Source organism: Rana temporaria, chromosome 10 (assembly GCF_905171775.1).
Source record: "Rana temporaria chromosome 10, aRanTem1.1, whole genome shotgun sequence".
NCBI lineage: Eukaryota > Metazoa > Chordata > Amphibia > Anura > Ranidae > Rana > Rana temporaria.
In genome coordinates this window covers 18,471,390-18,497,784 of record NC_053498.1, presented here as the reverse complement: position 1 = coordinate 18,497,784, position 26,395 = coordinate 18,471,390, and the positions used below count along the sequence as shown (strand labels likewise).

The 26,395-nt window shown below is 43.4% G+C and overlaps 1 protein-coding gene across 1 annotated transcript in view; it reads right to left on the bottom strand.

The window, feature by feature from the left end:
* The window catches only part of ATP1A3 (ATPase Na+/K+ transporting subunit alpha 3), a 92,564-nt gene that overhangs the window by 45,141 nt on the left and 21,028 nt on the right, over positions 1–26,395 (bottom strand). The window contains exons 2-4 of the mRNA XM_040327324.1: positions 2,445–2,561; positions 1,140–1,199; positions 639–842 (exon numbers count right to left, since the gene is read on the bottom strand). Coding sequence (XP_040183258.1) covers positions 639–842; positions 1,140–1,199; positions 2,445–2,561 — 381 coding nt within the window. The remainder of the gene's footprint in view (positions 1–638; positions 843–1,139; positions 1,200–2,444; positions 2,562–26,395) is intronic.

Below are 26,395 nucleotides of genomic sequence, written 5' to 3'. Positions count from 1 at the left end.
CGTGGGTGCCGTCAATGCAATTAATGCAAAATTGAAGAGAAGAAGCTGGGACAGCCGCACTCCAAAAACGTTCCTTTCTATTAAAGCTGGTCACTGAACATCTCACACCACAGCAAACAATCAGGAAAAGGCTAACGCGTTTCGCACTGTGCTTCAGTGCTTATTCAGAGCTATGAATAAGCACTGAAGCACAGTGTGAAATGCGTTAGCCTTTTCCTGATTGTTTGCTGTGGCGTGTGATGTTCTGTGACCAGTTTTAATAAAAAGGAACATTTTTGGAGTGCGGCTGTCCCAGCTTCTTCTCTTCAATTTTGTCAGTGCCCATAAGTGACACCTGTCAGTGCCCATCAGTGACACCTGTCAGTGCCTATCAGTGACGCCTGTCAGTCACAAAAGTTGCAAGGAAGTTGTTTCTTTTTATTTGCACGCATGAAACAGTAGTGTTAAGTGAAACACGCCATATGTTTGAATGTTTTCTAATAAATGGATGACTTTTAATAGTTTGGTATATGAATTGCATTATTAAGCACATTCTAAAGCCCCATGTTTGAGGAAATTGTTTTAGGCTATTTGTAATTTTAGGGATAATGGTGCCAACCAAGCAACATACACATAAGAAGAATAACAGATGTGCTCACATTGTCATTTGAGGGGTCATCCTCCGTACCCGCCTGGATGCCGTAGGCCAGAAAGCAGAGGATAGCCCCAATCCACAGCAGGATGGAGAAACCTCCGAAGAGCTGGCGGCAAAACTTGATCCACTCGGGTGTAGTTGGAGGAGGAGTCAAAGCGTTGGGTCCATCCCGGGCCAGAAACTCCGCTGCTTTGCTGAGTGTCAACCCCTAAAAACAGAGGAAGGTAACCATTAGGGAGCATTCTTTCTTTTTTATACAAACGTTTTTATTGAGAGTTTACAAGAAGTAATCCGCACATACAAATAAAAGTTCAGTATATAGTCAAGGCACAACGATCTATATTATATATATATATATATATATATATATATATATATATATATATATATATATATATATATATATATATATATATATATATATATATATTTCATTAGGGACTATACACTAATAAGATTGGAATGGATTCTAGGTTAATAACAAAAGTGTAGAATATAGACTCACCTGCACGCAGTCTGTATTCAATTTCCGGCACACCTCTTCCACCGACATCTTGTGCTCTGTCTGAGGTTAAAGAGGAACATGAATGAGGAAAGTTTTTGTACAAGGCTCACACAAGCGCAGCATTGGATGCCATACTGCAGCACACATACACAAGCACACTGGGGAAACCAATGTAATTTCTAAGACATGGTCAGGGGAGGGCTGGGCCAGGGGGCAGGGTGGCAATTGCCTCCCAGGCCGCTCTAACTTATGTTCAAAATGGTCGGCAGCCTCTGCCCTTTACCATCTTTTTTTATTCTGCACTAGGAAGTCGGGCCGGGGGCACAGCCACAGCGGCTCGCCATTAGCTGTTGCATTCTGGGAGTTGTAGTCCACGCTCAAGCTCCCGGTGGGTAGGAAACAGCCGCGCAGAGGAAACCAACTCCCTGGGACCGGATGGTGAGCTCATTCGACGGTTCAATGGGCCACTTGACTAGACTTTCCCCCCAGGCCTAAGGCTGCCAGCCCTCCCCTGGACATGGTAGAGCACGTTCAAGCACACCGTCAATTCCGTCGAAAAAAGGGTTAAAACCACCGCAAAGTGCCTCTGCAGAGGCGCCTTGCCGGCGGTATAGCCGCAGTGCCCCATTGATTGCAATGGGCAGGAGCGGTATACACACCGCTCCAAAGATGTCGCTAGCAGAACTTTAACAGTTCTGCTAGTGCATCGCTCCAGTGTGAAAGCCTTCAGGTCGCTTTGCAGGCGCTAGTTTTTTCTAGGGTTATAGCACTTGCAAAGTGACCCAGTGTGAAAGGGGTTTAATGTCGAATCTTTTCTCTCTATGTCGAATAATCTTGGACTAATAGAGTTAGGTTAAGCACATTCAACCGCAGATTCGATGGACACAGATCGCTATTGTCACCGTCATGTCGAATCTTCTATATCGAACTGTTGTCACAAAGTCGGATCTTTCGGATACTGCGCGTTCCGTTATCGTTTGTGAAAACAAATGTGAAAATCCCAGAAATTCGGACGAAAATGCATTCGGACGAAAACTAATGCACATGTCTAGCCATAATACACTGAATCATTATCATGGAGGGTCTACATTAGGGACAATCTGGGCAGCTCTGGGAAATCTAGGAGATGGTATTTCACCTCTGGGGTCCCTGAGAAATACAGAAGTCAAAATGTAATTTAGCTCGAAACCAACCACACACAATAGATAGGTAGATAGAGATATAGAGGTAGATAGGTAGATAGGTAGATAGGTAGATAGGTAGATAGGTAGATAGGTAGATAGATAGATAGATAGATAGATATACCATGGACACTTCTTTCTTAAGGTCATCCAACTCTCGCTTCGCCTTCCCCTTTTGGGGCGATTCATTGTCCTTATTCTCTGTCGTGGTAGCCACGCGATAACTATCTGACCGGCCGTACTGTAGAAGGAAAAAAAATAAAAATAGGAGAAATTATTATTACTTTAAACTTCCATCATGTATTCCAAACTATCAAACATTATAGAAAGCATACAATTTATGAGCCAGAATTGGCAGGGCCACCAAAAAAGGAAAGAATTCCAAACCTAACATAACCATCAACATAAGCAACATCCCATGAACCAAGACAACCAATCAGAAGCCCTTCAACACACTATAGGTAAATGAATTGTACTTTGCTGCTAGTAGTAGTCACATTTAACTGGACTTGTTTTGTAATGTTGAAGACCTTTTGTAGCTTCTCCTCGCCACCACTTCAGTTCTTGGAGAATATACAAAACATCTTCAACATTACAGATCTAATTCAGTTGAATGTGACCAACTATTGCTACTTATACCATGACCTGGATGAATGAAAACCTTCACAGACATATGCTTTAATAAAGTCAAGATCGCTTTAAAGAGTACATAGATCCAACCACGTCAAACTGGAAGTAGTAGTGACTACGAAGCTCTTTAACCTACCAGTATTTTCAGGGAGGAAACCGCAGCATCTATTAGAACACCATACCCTACAAGCTGCATTTCTGAATGCATGAACTATAGGCATGGACACTGAGGGGCTTATTTACTAAGACTGGAGAGTGCAAATTCTGATGCATCTTCACATAAAAACAAATCAGCGTTCAGTTTTTTTTTTATCAAAGCTTAATAGAAGCTGAAGTTAGAATGCGATTGGCTACCATGCAGAGCTGCACCAGATTTTGCACTCTCCAGCTTTAGTACTACACACAAATGACATTTAGGTACACGGGGCATATGTAGTAAACCCATTCTTTCTGCCCCATTGCAGCTGCACCCATCACACCTACCAGAAATTCCAGACTGTCAAAATGACAGCCGGGATTTGCTGAGTAAAAACAGGAGCTGTAAAAGTTGCTGCTTGAGTTTAACACTAAAAGATACAAAGTAAAGTTGTTACTTTCATTCATCTGCTGATCAACTGGATGAACGTATTGCTTGTAGCAGAATCATTATTTTAAATAGGACAAATCATAGACTAAAATGAATATTTGTATCTACAGTAATATTTTTAACACAGATTTTTTTTCAGTTTTGTTATATATTCTGTGAATTGCATAAAAGTACATTTCATTTGTGCAAAACAGTATCACCAAAAGCCTGGTCTGTCCCAAAATAAAATGATATACTAATTACTTCATTATCTTAAATGACAAAGTTATATCCAAATCTATAAGCGGACACCGAAATGCAAGACATTTTCTGACTTATTGGTGATATCCAGGTGTGAGAAGTGAACTGAAGTGGGTTATATTAAAAGGGGAAATGCTTTGTAGAATGTTGATATAGGGGTATCTAATTGCCTTAAAGATCAGGAAGTAACAATACTATTGATAGCCCTTGGAGGAAAAGTTGGGGTTCTACCACAATACAGACAAGATTCCAGAGGAAATAGACCTCTAATATCAGTTGAGAAAAAAACAAGACAATAAAATTGTATTAATTCAAGCATTCCGGGCTCTTATAAAAAGGTCAATTGTCTATCTAGAAAGGAACGCATTCATTCATCATTGGAGGTAATCCAGTTTCATTTAATTTACAGAGATCAAGCACAAGAGAAGACAACAACAATTAAGCCAAATGAGAAAGAAATCTCCGCAATACCCAGCGGGTAGGAATCAATGTTGCCAATTTGTGCTTTTCTGGGGGGCATTTGAAATGTTATTGTGCAAGAATTCTGTCCCAATTATTTCTTGGTCCTCCAAGATACAAGTTAAGATACAAGTTGTGTCAGGTGGATTTTTCGACATGCTGCTGATTAGAAGACATGCCATGATGTTGACTGACAAAGGATTGTTAGTACATTTTAGTCTTGGGATCAGTGCAAGTTCTCTAGTATTTGTAAAGCAACATCTTGCAAATGAAAGCAAAGAGCATAGATGTGAGATGACCCAGACTGTCCACTAAAGATTACCATGTATGTTGCAATCTGGCTATACAACGCCATTTAGCTCTACCAACAATTATGTAGTGTACTGGTCTTTCTGATTGAACGCATTGTTTAAAATTATCAGTCTTGGTCATTCTTATGGAGATTGAACAGAGACTGTAAAACAGATCTCTACAAGAGACCCTACAAGAGACCCTACAAGAGACCCTACAAGAGACCCTACAAGAGACCCTACAAGACACTCTACAAGACACTCTACAAGACACTCTACAAGACACTCTACAAGACACTCTACAAGACACTCTACAAGACACTCTACAAGACACTCTACAAGAGACTCTACAAGAGACTCTACAAGAGACTCTACAAGAGACTCTACGGCCTCGTACAGACGGACGGACTGTCCGGCGGACATGTCTGCCCGGAGATTTCTGTCTGATGGTTGTACACACCATCAGACAGAAATCCGCACGTACACGATACGCGGTGACGTCGCCGCGACGATGACGCGGCGACGTGCGCGGCCCTGGAAGTTCAATGCTTCCACGCATGCGTCGAAGTGATTCGACGCATGCGAGGGATGGCGGCCGATCGGACATGTACGGCGAGTCTGTACAGACGACCAAACATGTCCGACGGACAGGCTTCCAGCGGACATGTTTCTTAGCATGCCAAGAAACATTTGTCCGCTGCAAAACGGTCGGCTGGACAAATGTCCGCTGGAAACCTGTCCGGTCGGCCATACACACGACCGAACATGTCTGCTGAAACTGGTCCGCGGACCAGTTTCAGCAGACATGTTCGGTCGTGTGTACGGGGCCTACAAGAGACTCTACAAGACTCTACAAGAGACTCTACAAGACTCTGGTTCGGCCGCACCTGGATTAGTCTGTCCAGTTCTGGGCACCAGTCCTCAGGAAGGATGTACTGGAAATGGAGAGAGGGCAACAAAGCTAATAAAGGATCTGGAGGATGATAGTTATGAGGAAAGGTTGCGAGCGCTGAACTTATTCTCTCTGGGGAAGAGACGCTTGAGAGGGGATAGGATTTAAATGTACAAATACCGTACTGGTGACCCCTCAATAGGGATAAAACTTTTTCGCGGAAGGGAGTTTAACAAGACACGTGGCAACTCATTAAAATTAGAAGAAAAGAGGTTTAACTTTAAACTACGTAGAGGGTTCTTTACTGTAAGAGCGGCAAGGACCTTTGACCAGAGGCAGGTTCCCAGAGGTCAAAGGTCACGGGACGTGTCTGACCCACCAAAGTCTACTGCCTACCCCAACTAATTCGGAGAGTGAACAAGTCAGGGATGAATTAGAGTGGAGACTGCGAGCCAGGACTTCTTGTTCAACATCAGTGCCTGATCTCACAAATGCACTTATGGAAGAACGGTCAAACATTCCCATAGACATACTCCTAAACCTTGTGGACGGCCTTCCCAGAAGAGTTGAAGCTGCTATAGCTGCAAAGGGTGGGCCAACTAAATATTGAACCCTACAGACAAAGACTGGGATGCCATTAAAGTTAATGTGCATGTAAAGTCAGGCGCCCCAATACTTTTTTTTTTAAAGAATGATCAAACATTCCCATAGACACACTCCTAAGCCTTGTGGACGGCCTTCCCAGAAGAGTTGAAGCTGTTATAGCTGCAAACAGTGGACCAACTCAATATTGAACCCTACAGACTAAATCTGAGATGCCATTAAAGTTAATGTGTGTGTAAAGGCAGACGTCCCAATACTTTCGGTAATTTAGTGTATGTATTTTACACGTGTATTTAGTTGTTTGGCTGAAGTTCGGCTTTAAGCCATTTTAGAACATGAGCATAGAGTACATAAGGTAGAAGTGATACTCGTTAATCTAGGTAAAATGGTGTTGCAAAAAAGTTAAAATATGTAATTAATATTAGGGCAGATAACAACCAATATAGCTTTGTGAATGCAGCCCAATGCTAGTTCCGGTGTCTTCACCACCCTTGCTAACCAAAGTTGTCATCTCTGGATATTCTTATTACAATTATACCTTTTCTATTACACAAACAGGGAGATGTATGGTGATTGATGACTGGTAGCTATGAATTATCATAAACTGCACTTATTAAAATTAGCCTGCTGATTATTCTAGGGACCCCATAGACCCACATGCTCCTCCATCTCCAATATGTGATAGTTGTCATTCATTACTGGAAGGACATCCGGGAACACAGCTAGGCAACACATTCTATATAATTATTTCCCGTACTATTAGAAGCACACTAATTGGAAGGGAATTATCTGTAGAATAGCAGATGAGTTTCCAGAATGAGCTAATCATTAGGGACAAGGCTCCATGGTAACAGACACATCAAGGAACGAAGACAATACATGGTAATGAGGGTAAAAAACACAAAATACAAAATAACCCAGTAAGGGCAGAGAAGGATTAATAAGCAACAAGAGAAAAACATAAAAAAAAAACAAAAAAACAATCATCTTACCCTTCATAAAAAGAAGACCGTTGTCCTCCAAAAATTGACTAGCCTGCCATCCAACATTTGTTGGCTAAAAGTTGGACAACAATTGTCAGAAGGAACGTACTAACGGTCAGATTTTAGCCTAAGGCCCACCTGTGCAACAATCATGCTGTCTAATCAGCATCTTGATATGCTACACCTGTGAGGTGGATGGGTTATCTCGACAAAGGAGAAGAGCTCACTAACACAGATTTAGCCCAGGTTCACACTGGGTACGATTTCCTTCTATTTGAGATGCGATTTCACATGTGAAATAGCATCTCAAATCGGCGGCATTTGCCGCCAATGACACAGTCCTAATCGGTGCGACGCCGCATCTGCGGCGCTGCACCGATTTCAAAAAGTAGTTCCTGTACTACTTTTTGCGATTTCGGGCCGCGATTTACATAGACATCTGTGCAGAAACCTGCACAGATGTCTCTTAAATCGCGGCCGAAATCGGGACTGCCGGCGGGAGTGAAATCGTGCGAGTTCAGCTGAACTCGCACGGCTTCACTCCCGCAGCCCAGTGTGAACCAGGGCTTAGACAGATTTGTGAATATTTTAGAGAAATAGGCCTTTTGTGTACATAGAAAATGTTGTAGATCTTTGAGTTGTGCTCACGATAAATAGGGGCAAACACAAAAGTGTTGCATTTATAATTTTGCTCAGTGTAATTATTAGGGGTGCAACGGATCCTCATTGATCCATGATCCGTACGGATCAACACCTTCAGGTCGGCACACACGTGATCCACGGGCCTCCTGGTCTTGCGTTGGCCATAGGAAAGGCCGCGGCTTTGACCTAGCTACCGGAGTGGTGGCCATCTTGGTCCACCCGGAGGCCACCGCTGTCTCGTCACATTCGGCTCCCCATCACAGATTTCTCCGGAAGTGACGTTCCGTCGCCGCCGCCATCTTGCTACACCCCATACAGTAATGATAGAGTGAGAAGGGGGCAAGTGGGCATCTTGTTACACCCAACAGAGTTTTAGATTTCACAGTTATTTTCAATACAGCTAATATGCCTAAATACAGTATTTGTAAATCCGACGGACTGTTTAAATGTTAAATGTGAAAATCAGAGGTGTTCCGTCACATTAGCAACCATGTAAGGTCAGCAGGTTTGCTGCGGCTTTTAAAATTTATCAACAGTCCGTTGGATTTCCAAATACTGTATTTAAACATATAAGCTCCGTTTTGTGTTGAAAATAACTGTGAAATCTAAAACTCCGGTGGGTGTAACAAGATGTTCGCTTGCCCCCTTCTCACTCTATCATTACTGTGCAGGAGTGTGGGGTGTAGCAAGATCAATTGCTCAGACAATACGGCGCACACTGCGTAATGAAGGCCTCCATGCCAGAACTCCCAGGCACACACCCTTGCTGTCTCCAAAGAATAAGAAGAGTCGACTGCAGTATGCCAAAAGTCATGTGGACAAACCACAGAAGTTTTGGGATTGTGTTCTGTGGACTGATGAAACAAAATTAAAACTGTTTGGGCCCATGGATCAACGCTACGTTTGGAGGAGGAAGAACAAGGCCTATGATGAAAAGAACACCTTGCCTACTGTGAAGCATGGCGGGGGGTCAATCATGCTTTGGGGCTGTTTTGCTTCTGCAGGTACAGGGAAGCTTCAGCGTGTGCAAGGTACCATGAATTCTCTTCAGTACCAGGAGATATTGGATGACAATGTGATGCAGTCCGTCACAAACCTGAGGCTTGGGAGACCTTGGACCTTTCAACAGGACAATGATCCCAAGCATACCTCCAAGTCCATGGTTGCAGATTAAAGGCTGGAACATTTTGGAGTGGCCATCGCAGTCACCAGACTTAAATCTGATTGAGAACCTCTGGTGGGACTTAAAGAAAGCAGTTGCAGTGCGCAAGCCTAAGAATGTGACTGAACTGGAGGCTTTTGCCCATGATGAATGGGCGAAGATACCCGTAGATCGCTGCAAGACACTTGTGTCAAGCTATGCTTCACGTTAAAAAGCTGTTATAACTGTAAAAGGATGTTGTACTAAGTACTAAGATTGAATGTCACTTGGGAGTTGAATAAAACTGATAATGATGTGAGTACAGAAAAGACATTTGTGGTTATTTCATTATAAATGTTATGTTATATTTGTGCCTCTTTGATCTAATTGTAAGCAGGATGACTAAATGATCAAAATCAATGTCAAACTGGCCAAAACAATCAATTTCAGTGGGGGTTGAATAATTTTGAATACAACTGTATGTATGTATGTATATATATATATATACACACACACACACACACACACACACACACACACACCTTTTTTGTGTCTCATTCTGGTTGCACGAATATTCAGATGTGGTCTAGCAAATTCCAAGCAATGTTTTAAACACTTGGGATGTTGAGTCATTCCAAGTCTGCCCCATAAAAATTGTATTTACCCCCCCCCCCCCCCCAAATTTTTAGGTGAGCATTTTTTTTTTGCACTTCACATGCTATTGAGATTGCCTCTCTGTTTTGCCTTACTGAATGAGCCTACATCTGTTTTACCAAGTTGGTTATTTTAGTTACAGCAGTCCCAGCACTTCCCGATCGATACTTTGTATTGATAACGTACTGTAACCTATTTCTAGCCCACGTCCTCCCAGCGAGCCCGGTCAGAAGAGAATACCCATCACAAGGGACAACGCAGAGTGACGTCACCGGACTAAACAAAGACAAAGAGTTGCCGCCATCCCTCCATGATACTATTTATAAAACACTCACTATTGATGCCGGACTGCAGTCCTTTAGTGCTGGTGTGTTTTTCCACTATCTACTACAATTTACTGTAACTCTAATGTTTTTTTAATGAGGATAAAAAGAAAACAAGGTCAATAAAAGTACATGCTGCATGATGTGAAATTACTGCAATTTACTTAAATTGACAGTTAGAGCCACATTAAGGAAAGTGCAGGAGCCATTCAGTCTTATATTCCATAAATATAACATTACATCAGTAGTTTTAAAAAAATGTCATTAGTCCTTTACAATTTTTTTTTTTTTTTTTAGATGCCTTCAAAGTGTTGTTGCTAGGCAGAATAGTTAATCTTCCCACTTCCTGCACCTAGGTGCTTAATGCTTCCTAACCTACACCGCACAGACTCCTGGGAATGTAGTGGGTGTAACTTTCCAGGAGTCTGTGCACTCCCCAGTCTCGAAGAATCATGTGACTTGGACAGCACAGGTGCTGAATGCTGATCTGACACTGCTTGTGCAGCACTGAGCATGTGCGAGATCTGCAAGGCTGAAATCCAGGAAGTCATACAGTCTGGCTTCATGATGCCCACACATAAGATGGCCCCAGTCAATTTCTATTTTATAAAGTGTCTAAATGCTGTAACAACCTAACAAAACGGACCTTAGTTTACAGACTAACTTTACTAGAATACATTAAGCTTGTGTATTACAGGGGTATGTATATTTAAAAAGTGAAATTGTGGCCGGAACTCCGCTTTAAGACTGGATTCACACCTATGCAGTTTTAATGCTTTTTGCAGATTTGCACTACAGTCCATTTAATATGGTTTCCTATGGAACGCAAATCTGCAAAATGCAAAAAGCACAAAAAATGCATAGGTGTGAATCCAGCCTTAAAGCTGAACTCCATTCTGTCTGTCTAGCACTGAAATTTACACAATGCACCAGGTTGAGTCAGGTTGGTGACCTAACAGTTTTCTAATGCAGTTAATCAATTCAGCCTGGTCAGCTCCCTGCCCTCTGCATATGATTGGACAGCGAAGGAGCAACAATATAGTGAATAATGCAGCCCTTTGCTTTCTCCTCCTATCAGCATGTTCATTGTCTGAATATTTGCATGCAACACACCTGATTGGCTCCAAATACTGCCTCTCCCTCTCCCATACCTCCCAAGTTTTTGAGACGGAATGAGGGCCACCTATCAGCAAAAGTAGGCAGGCATAGGACACACCCCTTGCCACACCCACTTAAAAGGAGAATTGTACAAAAAACAAGATTGGCTAAACCAACAAGTGCTTTTTTTTTACCACTACTATTCCTTTATATTGGCTTTTGAAATTTACAAATGCAGCAACTTAGAATTTGGATGAAAGGTTTAGCGCTGGGAAACACTTTTTGAAAGATAAAAAGTGCATTTTATATACAATTCTATAGATCAGACCAAAATGAGGGACACATGAGGGACAAAAGAGGAGGAAAGAGGGACAGAGAGACTTTGCTCCAAATCAGGGACAGTTGGGAGCTATGCCCTCTCCCAGTCCAAGTGCTGCTTTACAAGGAATTACAAAAGGCACACACCAAGTCAAATTCATGTACTTACACGGCTTGTCTTGACATTTAAAGAATAAAATAATTTGTGTTTTCTATATATCTGCCTGGAGTTTAGCTGTAAAGGCAGTCTCCTGCTCCAGTATGGCTGCAAAGGGCTCAGGATGCTGCAGAATGGACAGCTCTGCTCTGACACTGCAGTGTGCCTTCCCTTATAAGTACAATTAATTACTGTTTTGTTTGCCTGTATAATTACCCAAAAAGTACTTTATAAGTGCCATTATCCTTTCAACACAATGGAGAAAATAAGGACTACACAGCAGCAAGCGTGCACGGCATTCCAAGAAAAGCCAAGTAAAAGATCGGTATGAAATTATATTACTGTAATGCCAATTAAGGTCCTAATAAAGGGGGGGGGAGTGAAAAATAAAGAGTTCGAATGAGAGAGAGAGAATGGAGAGAGAGAGAATGGAGAGAGAGAGAGAGAGAGAGAGAGAGAGAGAGAGAGAGAGAGAGAGCGAGGACAGCAAAGAGAGAAAAGAGAAAGGGAGAGAGAGAGAAAGGAAAGAAACAAAGAGGAGAGAGAAGAGAGAGAGAGAGAGAGAGAGAGAGAGAGAGAGCGCGCGAGAGGACAGCAAAGAGAGAAAAGAGAGAGAGAGAGAAAGGAAAGAAACAAAGAGGAGAGAGGGGAGAGAGAGAGAGAGAGAGAGAGAGAGAGAGAGAGAGAGAGAGAGAGATAGATAGATAGATAGATAAAGGAAAGAGAGACATATAAAGGAAAGAGAGAGAGAGAGATATGAGAGAGAGAGATATGAGAGAGAGAGATATGAGAGAGAGAGAGAGAGATATGAGAGAGAGATATGAGAGAGAGATATGAGAGAGAGATATGAGAGAGAAAATATACAGAAGGAGCAAGAGAAAGAACATAAAGGGAAAAAAGGAGAGGAAAAAAAAGCGAGTGATAGAGAATGAGAAATAGGACAAAAAGAGAACAGAAGAGAAAAATCAATAAAAATAAAAAGAGATATAAGCGGCAAGAGAGAGGATATAGATGGAGTAAGTAATATGAGAGAGAGAGAGAGAGAGAGAGAGAGAGAGAGAGAGAGAGAGAGAGGAGAGGGGAAAGAGAGGGGGGAGAGGGGAAAGAGAGGGGGGAGAGGGGAAAGAGAGGGGGGAGAGGGGAGAGAGAGGGGAGAGAGAGGGGAGAGAGAGGGGAGAGAGAGGGGAGAGAGAGGGGAGAGAGAGAGAGAAATACAAAAAGAGAGAAATAGAAGTGGCAAGAGAGTGAGAGAGCAAGTTAAAGCTAGGGGGGTAGAAATAAAAAAAGAGAAAGAGAGAAAGAATATTACTACAACGAAAAATGAGAGAGACATAAAGACACCAAGCTAAAGTGAAAGTGAGAAGGAGACAGAGAAAAGGAAAGTGCAACAAAGAATAAAAGAGAAAGCAAGAAAGAAAAAAGGTATATAGAGGGGGATAGATAAAGAATGAATAAAAAGGATAAATAAAGAGAAAAAAAAAGAGGAAGGGAGGAAGGAAGGAAGGAAGGAAGGAAGGAAGGAAGGAAGGAAGGAAGGAAGGAAGGAAGGAAGGAAGGAAGGGAGAGAGAGAGAGAGAGAGAGAGAGAGAGAGAGAGAGAGAGAGAGAGAGAGAGAGAGAGAGAGAGAGAGAGAGAGAGAGAGAGAGAGAGAGAGAGAATAGATACCGTAATTAGAATTAAAGTGAAATAAAGAAAAATAAGATTGGGAGAAAGTGAAGGGAAAAAATGAAGAACAATAATTAGAAAAAAACGAGGGGGCGAGAGAGCGAGGGGGCGACAGAAAATGAATGGATGTGACTCAGCTACACATTAAACATAATTGCAATGACAAATATCGGAACCTTCAGTATCAATCAATGATACATCCAAAGAGCATCATCATTCAATCAGAAAACACCGCTCATTGTTCTGACCATTCCATGCTGAGGAAAGTTTTGGTTACTCTTATAATATAATTCATTGTATTGCTCTTTGCAGGTTTTCTCCAACGTGTCAGAAATGTAAAGAGGGGATAATTAGATAAATAACAAACCAGCCCTGATTTATCTCTTTTTTTTAATGAAAGGCAAAGGTTTAGCGTTTCTAACTTATAAATTGTAAATTTTCAAAATCGCAGAACGTGATCACAAAGGATTGCAATGATATTACACAACTGTGCTGCAGAAGAACAGGTTAAATCGCAGTGAAAAAGCCAAGGAAGGAGCAGGAAGATCAACATCCTAAAATGGCGCTGCAAGAAAAAGGCAGCCACGGACGAATGGGCAGCGGAGACGCAGAGGCAGACCCCCCCCCCCTCCTAGTCCTCCTTCCATAATGCCTCTGCACTGCTCTCTCATCCATCCTCGCCTGTAGCATCCCATCCCTCTGTCTGGATCTCACATTTACTTTTGTTAAGGTTATCTGAACCGAACAAAAAAAATGTAATGTGGTGTAGCTTACCAGCCTTTTGATGTGATGGCTGCATTTGTTTTTTTTTTTTGGGCTTTATTTCCTTTATTGCCATCTGGTGATCCTGCCAGTAAGATGCTTAACACAAGCACAAATGGGGCGCGGAATTCAGATTTTCTAAAGGCCCGTACACACGACTGAACATTCCGACAACAATTGATCCATAGTAGGAAAAACGAACGGATTTCGAGGTCCAAACACACTCCCCCCTTCATCAGGGCTTTATGGGTATATATACCCTTTGACTTTTATAATCACTATTTTTAACTTATTTATATTTTTAAACATTTTGACTTTGATATTTATGACCTTTGTGTTTGTACTCATTTTGTAGCCCTGGCGAAGGAGTGTGTGTTTAGCAACCCAAAATGCGATTGTTTTTTTTCTGCTATGAATGAATTTTGATCATTAAATTTCCTTGACCTCTTGGAGTTTGACACCCTCATTGGATTGTATGTATGTGGATTCTCAACTCTGGGTCCTTTCTAGGTCCTTTCCATAAAACCTTCCAAAACATTTGGACTCTTGAACACAAAGGATTGTAAGTAAGATACTTCCTGTGCATAGGTGACAACCATAGGCATGCTCAGGAGGTGTGCCAGGTGTGCCTGGGCACACCCTAATCACTGCGTGTAGTGCAGATTCCCCCTATTGCCTGGGCTTCCCCCATGTTTCACCCCCTGCAATGCTTCTGGCTTAACTCCTCTTAGAAAACTAGTTTTCTGCTAATCCAATGCCTTGGATACTGTCTGACTAAAAAGGACCTAAATGCACTCACAGGGGGCTCATGGCCGCCTAATTTGCCTCTGCTCAATCACTGTGTGCTAGATCCGTGCATCTTTCGGCAGCCATTTTTATTTGCTTGAATTTTTTGGGGCCCAGTGTCTTAAGTTTTTCACAAAGCCTAGAGCCACCTCTGTGGACATTGGATTTCTCAGAGAAGCCTATCCAATTACCTAGCTAGTTTTCCCCAGCGTTTAGGAAGGTGGAACAAGGCACAATGGGCCAGATTCACATAGAATTGCCCTGGCGCAGCGTATCAGAGATACGCTACGCCGCCGTATCTTACCTGGCGCATTTTCGAATCCAGGAGGATTTTGCGCCGTAAGTTACGGCGGCGTAGTGTATCTCTCGGCGCGTATTTCAAATTGGGCGGGTAGGGGGCGTGATTCATTTAAATGAAGCGCGTCCCCGCGCCGATTGAACTGCGCATGCTCCGTTTTGAAATTTCCCGCCATGCTTTGCGTGAAATGACGTTGCACCGACGTCATTTTTTGAACTTCGACGTGCGTTACGTCCTTTCCTATTCACGGACGACTTGCGAAAAAAAAAAAATTTAAATTCGACGCGGGAACGACGGCCATACTTTAACATGGCAAGTCTATCTATACGCCACAAAATAGCAGCTTTAACTATACGCCGGGAAAAGCCGACTAGCGACGACGAGAGACAATGCGACGGCCGAGCGTACCTTCGTAGATCGACGGAAAAAGCTAATTTGCATACCCGACACAGAAAACGACGCAAACTCCACCCAGCGGGCACCGAAGTATTGCATCCAAGATCCAAAGACGTACAAAGCCGTACGCCTGTCGGATCGAAGCCAGAAGCCATCGTATCTCGGTTTGAGGATTCAAACTAAAGATACGACACGGCAAATTTGAAAGTACGCCGGTGTATCAGTAGATACGCCGGCGTACTTGCTCGGAGAATCTGGCCCAATATGTATCTTGACATGTCCATATCCTTTCTATTTTAGTGTATTAGGAGACCCATAGAAGTCAAACGTAGAAGGCATTATGAAGTCTTGGTCATTTGACCCCATCTAAATTTTAAAACACTGTCAGCATGTCAATGCACAATGGGATCAAAGGCCGATGCAGAACAGTGCATCTGCCCAACCACTAAAAAAATGCACCTCTAGGCACACACATAGACCCAAATGGGCCCTAAATGTGCCACAATGATTTTTTGTCCACAATTTTAGACCAGTGACATCTTAGGGCAGCCAAAGATCTCGGCCTTTATGTAAAAACGTCCTCAAAGTCATTTGTAGATCTAAGAGTAATTAGAAGAGGGAAGGTCTGGACAGCCACACTCCAATAAAAACGCCTTTATTGTGCAAAATAACAAAAGTACAAACCACAGCAGGGTACAGGATAAAAAAGCTGATGCATTTCACACTCAACAGTGTTTAGTCATAAGCACTGTTGAGTGTGAAACGCGTCAGATTTTTTTAATCCTGTACCCTGCTGTGGTTTGTACTCTTCTAATTGCTATAGTCTTAGCCTGCACCTGCTGCTTCCACCTTGAGGAGAGTGCCATTTCCACACATCCCCCTGGAGCGGTGATCCCTTCCCCTTCTGTTCCTGGATCTTAGATCCAAGAGTAACTTGAATTTCTAACAAAAAAAGGGGGAAGCTTTTGCATGGTCAGCCGCAGAAATAGTTTAAACGAATTACAAGGGGGGCCATTTCCCACCCGAAATGCACAGATTTAGGTCGGCATATTATTAAAGTGAGAGGGTCACCATTAAGGATAAGCATCAAACGTTTAGGGGGTTCGATGTGGACAGCTTCCAGCTGTCAATGGTTGCTAAGGTAGCATCAGCTGCTGCTACATCCTTACCAACTACCGACGTCACCCAGCCTATTCATTTACATGGCTTTGGAATCCCCAACCACAAACAAATGGGCTAGGAATGGAGGGCATTTATTATTGCCTAAATATGACCATATTTTGGCAATGAGGTCATCACTATCCTGGCTGTCAATGGTTGCTAAGGTAGCAGCAGCAGCTGCTACATTTTTACCAATGGCTGACGTCACCCAACCTATTCATTTACATGGCATGGAATCCCCAAACACAAACAAATGGGCTTGGAATGGAGGGCATTCATCATTGCCTAAATATGCCAATATTTTGGTAATGAGGTCATCACTATCCTGGCTGTCAATGGTTGCCAAGGTAGCAGCAGCTGCTGCTACATCCTAACCAACGACAGACGTCACCCAGCCTATTCATTTACATGGCATTGAATCCCCAACCACATAAACAAATGGGCTAGGAATGGGGGGCATTCATTATTACCCAAATATGGCCATATTTTGGCAATGAGGTCATCGCTATCCTGGCTGTCAATGGTCGCTAAAGGTAGCAGCGGTAGCAAATGACAAATTTAACCCGGCCTATTCACTTAAATGAGTCAGAATCCCCAACCACATAAGCAAATGGGCTAGGAATTGAGTGCATTCCTCATTGCCTAAATATGACCGCATAGCCGTATTTGGGCAATGATGTCACCACTATCCTGGCTGTCAATGGTTGCTCAAATAGCAGCAGCAGCTGCTATGTCCTTACCAATGACTGACGTCACCCGGTCTAATCATTTATATGGCTCGGAATCTCCAACCATATAAGCAAATGGAGTGCATTCATCACTGCCTAAATATGACCACATAGCCATATTTGGGCAATGATGTCACCACTATCCCAGCTGTCAATGGTTGTTGAGGCAATAGCTGCTTGTACCAATCACTGACATCACCCTGCCAGGAATCCCGGACCATGAAAGAAAATGGGCGGGGAATGAACCCTTACATCGTTGCCTAAATATATTTTTGCAATGATATCACCACTATCCCTGCCTTTCCTTCATGTAACCAATGACAGCTCGGGTAGTCAGGGATCGTTCATGTGCGGTGGGTCGACTTTTTTTTTTTTTGTCAAGTCGGCATGCATCGTGATTGATGATTACAATGAGGAGCTTTTTTGGGGATTTTTATTTTTTAATAAAGAGCTTATCAAACATTTGGGTGTCCATTTCTACCCCATACTCATTCACTTTGGGGAAAGGGGGGGCATATCTGGGGACATTGGGCTAGATTCAGAGAAAGTTACACCGGCGTATCAGTAGATACGCCGTCGTAACTCTGAATCTACGCCATCGTAAATTTAAACGTATTCTGGAAACCAGATACTCTTAAATAAGGCTAAGATACGAGCGGCGTAAGTCTCCTACGCCGTCGTATCTCAGGGTGCATATTTACGCTGGCCGCTAGGTGGCGCTTCCGTTGATTTTGGCGTAGAATATGCAAATGAGCTAGATACGCAGATTCAGAAACGTACGTGCGCCCGGCGGATTTTTTTACGTCGTTTACGCAAGGCTTTTTCCGGCGTAAGGTTACCCCTGCTATATGAGGAGTATCCAATGTTAAGTATGGACGTCGGGACAGCCTCGAATTTTGCGTCGTTTGCGTAAGTCGTTCGCGAATAGGGCTTTGCGTAAAAAAATTACGTTCACGTCGAAAGCATTGACTATTTGCGACGTGATTAGGAGCATGCGCACTGGGATACGTTCACGGACGGCGCACGCGCCGTTCGTTAGAGACGTCATTTACGTGGGGTCATGTTTTATTTACATAAAACACGCCCGCCTCTTCAGAATTTGAATTCGGCGCGCTTACGCCAGCAGATTTATGCTATGCCGCCGTAACTTGGGGCGCAGGTTCTTTGTGAATCCAGCCCCAGCCTCACTAAGTTACGGCGGCGTAGCATATCTGAGATACGCTACGCCCGCACAAACTTGCGGCGGGCTATCTGAATCTAGCCCCATTGTTTTCTTCAGCAAATCCGAAGGGGCATTTTGTTTTGAAATACTGTGCAGCATTCACAAACCACAATACATGAAATTTGGGGTAATTCTTGAGTTTTTGGAGGGTCGGTAGATTATGGACAGTTGACAAGTCCTCATAATGGAAGCCAGGACCTGCTGATTTTTCCTTTCCTAGCTGTGTAGCTTTTGCCGGCAGATATAACCTTGGTCATTATAATCCCATTATGACCTTGTCGCTGCAGCACACTGCGGGAGAACCGGCGCTGGTGACAAATAGACGGAGCGGGGGAAAGTCCTTTGGCTCTAGGCCAGCACTGCAGCAATTCCACTATTATCTGTGTATGCAGTAATCAGCGGATGGGACGGAGATCTCTCCATTTTATCCTGATTATTCCACAACTACTAGAACACATGAATTCAATCGCAGAATTGGTTTCTGGCAGAGAACCTGGTCAGTTTTGGTTTCCTGCTTTCGGCACAATAAAAAAAAAAGGTCTTGAAATGTTCCCTTCCAAAATCCCTGACCCCGAACCTTTACCTGAAACTTTTAGGTCTCCTTTGGAGGAGAGGACTGAAGGGATGACTATCTGAAAAGTTTGGTTTGTCCTTAACCGCTTATGGTCCGGAAAATGTGCCCCCAGGCAATTTTTTGCGATACGCTGCGTCACTTTAACTGACAATTGCACAGCCGTACCCAATCAAAACGTATGTTTGGGTACAACGTACATTTTTTTCCCATATATAGAGCTTTCTTTTGGTGGTATTTGATCACCTCTGCGGTTTGCATCTTTTGCACTATAAACAAAAAAGACTGACAATTAAAAAAAAAAAAAAAAAAATTATATATATATAATATATATATATATATATATATATATATTATATATATATATATATATATATATATATATATATATATATATATATATATTTATTATATATATATATATATATATATATATATATATATATATATATATATATATTTTTCTTTTTGCTGTAAAAAATATCCCCAAAAAATGTCTTTGTCAATATGTATTCTTCTACATATTTTTGGTAAAAAACAATAAGCGTATAGATTGGCTTGTGCAAAAGTTATAGCGTCTACAAAATAAGGCATTTTTATTATCATTATTTTGTTCCGTTTTACTCTATTATATTCTTCCATTTTCTATTATATTCTTTTCTATTCTAATCCTTTATTTTCTATTCTATTCTCTTTGAAAATTGGAAAACTATTCGATATCAATTCGAAAACTTTTGGTTTGAATAGTTTTCACATTTTTCAAAGAGAACCAAAAGTTTTCGAATATCAAATAGTTTTCGAATTTTCAACGAGAATAAAATACAATAGGAAATAAAGGATCCTGCCCCCTCCTAGCACAAATCTTTCCTCCCCCCCAAATTTCTCCTCCTATCCTAGCACAAATACTCCCTAATCATCCCTACTGGCACAAATTCCCCCACCATCAAAAAAAACATTTCCTCTACTAGCACCGATACCCTCCTCCCACTACCATATTGCCTCTTCTAGCAAAAACACCCCAAATCCCCCCTCCTAGCACAAATCTTTTTCCCCCCAATACACCTCCTGACACAAATCCCCTTTCTTAGCACAGCCCACCCCTCATATTTCCCCTCCTAGAACAATTCTTATCCCCTGATGGCCTCCAAATTCCCCCACCCAACACAAATCCTCTCCCCCATCTCCCTGCGATGCCCCCCTCCCCATCTCACATGATACCACAGTGCCCAGGGCAACCGCTCCTCCGGCCCACCACTTCCTGCTAGGTCCCCTGGGGAGGTGGGAGTGATGTCAGCACTGAAGCGGTGGGGGCGACACATGTTCTGAACGTGTATGCTCCTTCATCAGGTCCTCCTACTGTTGCGAGTTGCCACTTTGTTGTTGAATAGCCAGCACTTTTATGCTACACTTAGAAGGTGCTGCTTCTCCTCTCATTTATCCACAATGAGTTTTGTTGACTGCAGATCTATAGGCTTGACATAGTAAGGGGTGTTCTGGAGCTCTGCAGAGAAACCACTTCTGCCACACAGAGTGGCAGGGGACAGGCTTTTCTACTTCAGCTGTTGCTGCTTTCTAAAAAATGAACGGTGAGACTTTTTACATCCTTTGTTTTGATGCAAGGGACATGTCGGACCTCTACTGAGAGATTGCTGCTTCCACACAGAGAGCAAGGGTACCACCCACCAAACCCAAGAGGAGTGACCGCAGCATGTGAACGCCCAAGTTCATCGCCTTTGCTGCTTAACCACTTAAGGACCAGCACACGACTATATACGTTGTCACAATGGCTCCTGTGGGCAGATGGACGTACCTGCACGTCGCCTTTAAAAAGCGGCATTGTGGGCGCACACACGCCGCCGCGAGCTCCGTCAGTCTGGCCGCGGGTCTAGCGGACTCGATGTCTGTGGGTATCTATGCGATCGTTTTACAGAGAGGAAAAACAGGGAAATGCTGATGTAAACAAGCATTTCCCCAGTCTTCCTAGTGACAGGACACTGATCACAGCTCCCTGTAATCAGAAGCGGTGATCAGCGTCGAGTCACACATAGTCCATCCCCCCTACAGTTAAACGCACTCCCTAGGACACACTTAGGCCTCGTACACACGATAGGTTAACCAGAGGACAACGGTCTGGGCCCCATAGGTTATTTAACCATAGGTTAAAAAAAAGCCAACTTGCTTTAACATTAACCGATGGATTCCTAACCGATAGGTCAAAACCGATCGTTAGTAGGCACTACCATCGGTTAAAAATCCACGCATGCTCAGAATCAAGTCGGCGCATGCTTGGAAGCATTGAACTTCGTTTTTTTCAGCACGTTGTTGTGTTTTACGTCACCGCGTTCTGACACGATCGGTTATTTAACTGATGGTGTGTAGGCACGACGGACCAAGAGTCAGCTTCATCAGTTAACCTATGACAACTGTCCTTCAGACCGTTCTCATCGGATGGACTGATCGTGTGTACGAGGCTTCAACCCCTTCAGCGCCCCCTACTGGTTAACCTCTTCACTGCCAGTGTAATTTTTACAGTAATCAATGCATTTTTATAGCACCGATCACTGCATCAATGACAATGGTCCCAAAATAGTGTCAAAAGTGTCCGCCACAGTATCGTAGTCACGATAAAAAAAATCGCTTTTTGCCGCCATTACTAGTAAAAAAAACAAATATTAATAAAAATGCCATAAAACTATCCCCTATTTTGTAGACGCTATAACTTTTGCGCAAACCAAACGCTTGTTGCGATTTTTTTTCACCAAAAATATGTAGAAAAATACATATCGGCCTAAACTGAGGAAAAAAAGTAGTTAATTTTTTGGGTATATTTATTATAGCAAAAAGTAAAAAATATTGAATTTTTTTCAAAATTGACGCTCTATTTTTGATTATAGCGCAAAAACTAAAAACCGCAGAGGTGATCAAATACCACCAAATGAAAGCTCTATTTCTGGGGGAAAAAAAGATGTCAATTTTGTTTGGGAGCCACATCGCACGACCACGCAATTGTCAGTTAAAGCGACGCAGTGCCGAATCACAAAAAGTGCTCCGGTCTTTGGCCACCCAAATGGTCCGGGGCTGAAGTTATTAAGAGGGGCAAGTGGGGGAATGCAAAAAATGCATTGTATCGGGACCGATACCGAGTATTTGTGGGAGTACTTGTACTCCCGCAAATACCCCGATACCTAAATAGAATACTCCCCCCCCCCCCGCCGTATATCGCAAAGCCGCTGCCGCGTTAATCACTGCGCGGGGAACATTAGAGTCCGCTTTCGTTTGAATAGCTGTTTTCCCCGCCGCGCATAGACACGGGATTGGGATTGGACGGATCTGTCCAATCGCGAGCAAGGGGGGAGTGTCTCTATACACATGGCGGCAGGGAAAGCGGCTTATTCAAACAAAAGCTGACTGTAATGTTCCCCGCGCGGTGATTAACATGGCGGCGGCATCATTTAGGTACGGGGGACATGGCTGTATGTGGGGGGACATGCCTGCAATATGTTTGGGGACATGGCTGCAATATGTTTGGGGACATGGCTGCAATATGTTTGGGGACATGGCTGCAATATGTTTGGGGACATGGCTGCAATATGTTTGGGGACATGGCTGCAATATGTTTGGGGACATGGCTGGATATATGTGGGGGGACATGGCTGGATATATGTGGGGGGACATGGCTGCATTTGGGGACACATTTAAAAAAAAGTATCGGTATTCGGTATCGGCGAGTACATAAAAAAAAGTATCGGTACTTGTACTCAGTCCTAAAAAAGTGGTATCGGGACAACCCTACCCAAAATGGTCTTCATCTTTCCTCAATTTACTGCCTTGTAGTGAGGACTCTTCTGTAAAACTCAGCCAGGCACTGCTTTCAGCCCCCAGCTATGGGCGCAAGTCTGTCTGGATCACATGACACAACATGAAGGTCAACATGAACCTGATCAACCTGGCACAGGCCCAATGTCTTCCTCTTGACTCCAAATTCCTGGCAGAGTTAGAGACCTGTATTAGGTCACATACCCACAGCGATCGATCCCAAAACCAAGGGTATTATGGGGGATCACAGGTCTGCTTTCTATGCAGATAGTAAGAAAAGAGTCCTGACCACCTAGGAATGTGCTTGGAAGCCCACTGAGGCTCTAGATCGAGCACCCAGAAGACAGTACAAGTATTCGTACCCCTTGAAATTTTCCACATTTTGTCATGTTACAACCAAAAACATAAAATGTATTTTATTGGGATTTTATGTGATAGACCAACACAAAGTTGCACATAATTGTGAAGTGGAAGTAAAATGATGATGAATGGTTTTATTTATTTTTTACAAATGAATATCTAAAAAGCATTTATATTCACTCTGATACCCCTAACTGAAATCTAGTAGAACCAATTGCCTTCAGAAGTCACCTAAATAGTAAATAGAGTCCACCTGTGTGTAATTTAATCTCAGTATAAATACAGCTGTTCTGTGAAGCCCTCAGAGGTTTGTTAGAGAACCTTAGTGAACAAACAGCATCATGAAGGCCAAGGAACACGCCAGACAGTTCAGGGATAAAGTTGTGGAGAAGTATAAAGGAGGGTTAGGCTATAAAAAAAATATCCCAAGCTTTGAACATCTCACGGAGCTCTGTTCAATCCATCATCCGAAAATGGAAAGAGTATGGCACAACTGAAAACCTACCAAGACATGGCTGTCCACCTAAACTGACCGGGCCGGGCAAGGAGAGCATTCATCAGAGAAGCAGCCAAGAGGCCCATGGTAACTCTGGTGGAGCTGCAGAGATCCACAGCTCAGGTGGGAGAATCTGTCCACAGGACAACTATTAGTCGTGCTCTCCACAAATATGTCCTTTATGGAAGAGTGACAAGAAGAAAGTCATAAGAATTCCTGTTTGCAGTTTGTGAGAAGCCATGTGGGGGACACAGCAAACACGTGGAAGAAGGTGCTCTGGTCAGATAAGACCAAAATTGAACTTTTTGGCTTAAAAGAAAAACGCTGTCGCCAGGGCCGGCCTTTGGGGTGTGCGAGCTGTGCGGCCGCACAGAGCGCCATGGGCAACAGGGGCGCCGTTCGCCAATCGCAGCTCGCAGAATGTAAGTCGCAGTCAGTTGCTCACATGATCACATGGGACCCAATGGCACCAATGTACCAGGCAGCACTTTCAGGGGGGAGGCAAATTGCACAATGTCTTGGGAGCGAGGGGTGAAGATGGGGGGGGGGGCGCCACAGGATTAGCTCGCACAGGGCGCCTGAACACCTAAGGCCAGCCCTGGCTGTCGCTCACTGGATGCTCCGGGCCAACATGGCCCCGGAACCAGGAACACTGCGTTGCACGCACGCCCCGGCAAGGTAGCCCATAGCGCCGTGATGTGGCCACCCTAAAAGGTGGGTGCCACACTCGACGAAGAAGGACCCAGAACCAATGGCGTCTGTTCCATAAATACCCCTCCCCAGCATGCACAGCGAGGACAAACCCTTGTGATTGGTTGCTGGTAGGAGCACCCAAACCTTGACTCCACTGCTGCCACCTTCAGTCCTGGGGTTGGAAGAACACCCTAGCACAGCAGAATGGGCTCACAGCACAGCCAAGCTGAGACAGAGACCACAATTTGCTACTAACAATCTGGATCCGAGTTTAACTACACTCTGATCTGTACTTAAATTTGACTAGCACCGGTACTATAAAGTACATGGGCGCTACAGGTAGAATGTGCCTTACACTTGGATCATTGGGAGAAATTACCCCCTTACAGATAGCCAAAAAGATCATTGGTGTCAGTGGGATCTTATCTGAGAGGTAGATAATTGCTCATTGCTTAAGGAACCCCTAGCAACCTCTGGAGGAACCCTAAGGTGCCATGGAACCCTGGTTGAGAAACACTGGTCTAATGCCGCGTACACATGATCAGAAATTTCGACAAGAAAAGTCAGATGTGAGCTTTTGGTCTGAAATTTTCGACCGTATGTAGGCTCCATCGGAATTTTTCTGTCAGAATTTCCGCCAAGAAAAAATTGAGAGCTGGTTCTCAATTTTTCCGACGGGAAAAGTTCTTGTTGGAAATTCCGATCGTCTGTATGCAATTCCGACGGAGAAAAATGCTACGCATGCTCAGAATCAAGTCGACGCATGCTCGGAAGCATTGAACTTCATTTTTCTCAGCTCATCGTAGTGTTGTACGTCACCACTTTCTTGATGGTTGGAAGCCAAATTAACATCGAAAAAAAAAAAAACGGCGGATTTCTTGTCGGAATTTCCGATCATGTGTATGCGGCATAAGGCTTTGAGCCTAGTATGATCGGCATCTACATTCGCCTCAAGAAAACAACTGAACTTCATGAAATATGTAAAAAGGAGCCTTTCTAAACATTTTTAACATGGAGGAACCTTTGAAATTACTTTCCAGTCTCAGGAACCCCGCTAATAATTTCTATATCAGATTTTGGCACATTAGTGTGATGGAAGAACGCTCCTTACATTTGTGGGCATTGGGAAGAATCCATCCCTTACAAATAGCTAAAAAGCATATTGGCTTCAGTGGTTACTCACTTGAAAAGCCGCTCATTGCTCAAGGGACCCCTAGTTGAGAATGGCTGGTATAGAGTAATTGATGCCACACCCGTGGCAATCCTTACACTGCGGCAAACAGAGAGATGTGATGTCATGTTTGTGGTGGGGGATAGCTAGTGGATGAGATCATTTAGCATTGTTTGCTTTCTTCTTTTTTTTGCATCAGAGTATGGAATTTGTTTTAACCACTTAAGGACCCCTTCACGCCGATATACGTCGGCAGAATGGCATGGCTGGGCACAATCACGTACCTGTACGTGTCTCTTTAAGCCCAGCTCCGTGACCGCGCCCCCGATTGCCGACGGTGTCCCACGATCGGTCACCAGAGCTGAAGAACGGGGAGAGGTGAGTGTTAACACACCTTCCCTGTTCTTTGTTGTGGCAGTGGCAGTGTCATTGATCGTCTGTGGACCATCAGTCAGCTTCATCGGTTAACCTATGACAACGGTCCATCAGACCGTTCTCATCGGATGGACTGATCGTGTGTACGCGGCTTAAGATTCAATGAAACCCTGCTTAAGAATTACTGCCATTTAGTGTTAATGCACCTAGTTTGTCTCTCCTCGGTATGAGATGCATTTTTGCCCCATAGACTCAGGACCTAGTTGAATTCCCCTGCCCCTCTGTATGCTGGTCCACCTTTGGTTGTGGGTCTTGTGTAGAGGTAAGAAAGTGACCAATGTAGGTTTCTTTGGTGGCCATACAGACTTCGATAGATGATCAATTTCTTTTACAGTCAATCTCTCTTTACTCCATTTAAACAATATCACATGCACAGGGAAGTGGATTTTTGACATTCAACTCAGTTTTTGAGTCTAAATCCATCAGAAGCCAAGTCATGGCATTTCCATTGTTGGCCAATTTGATCAAATTGTACATGGGTTGAAAAATAAAATGTAAG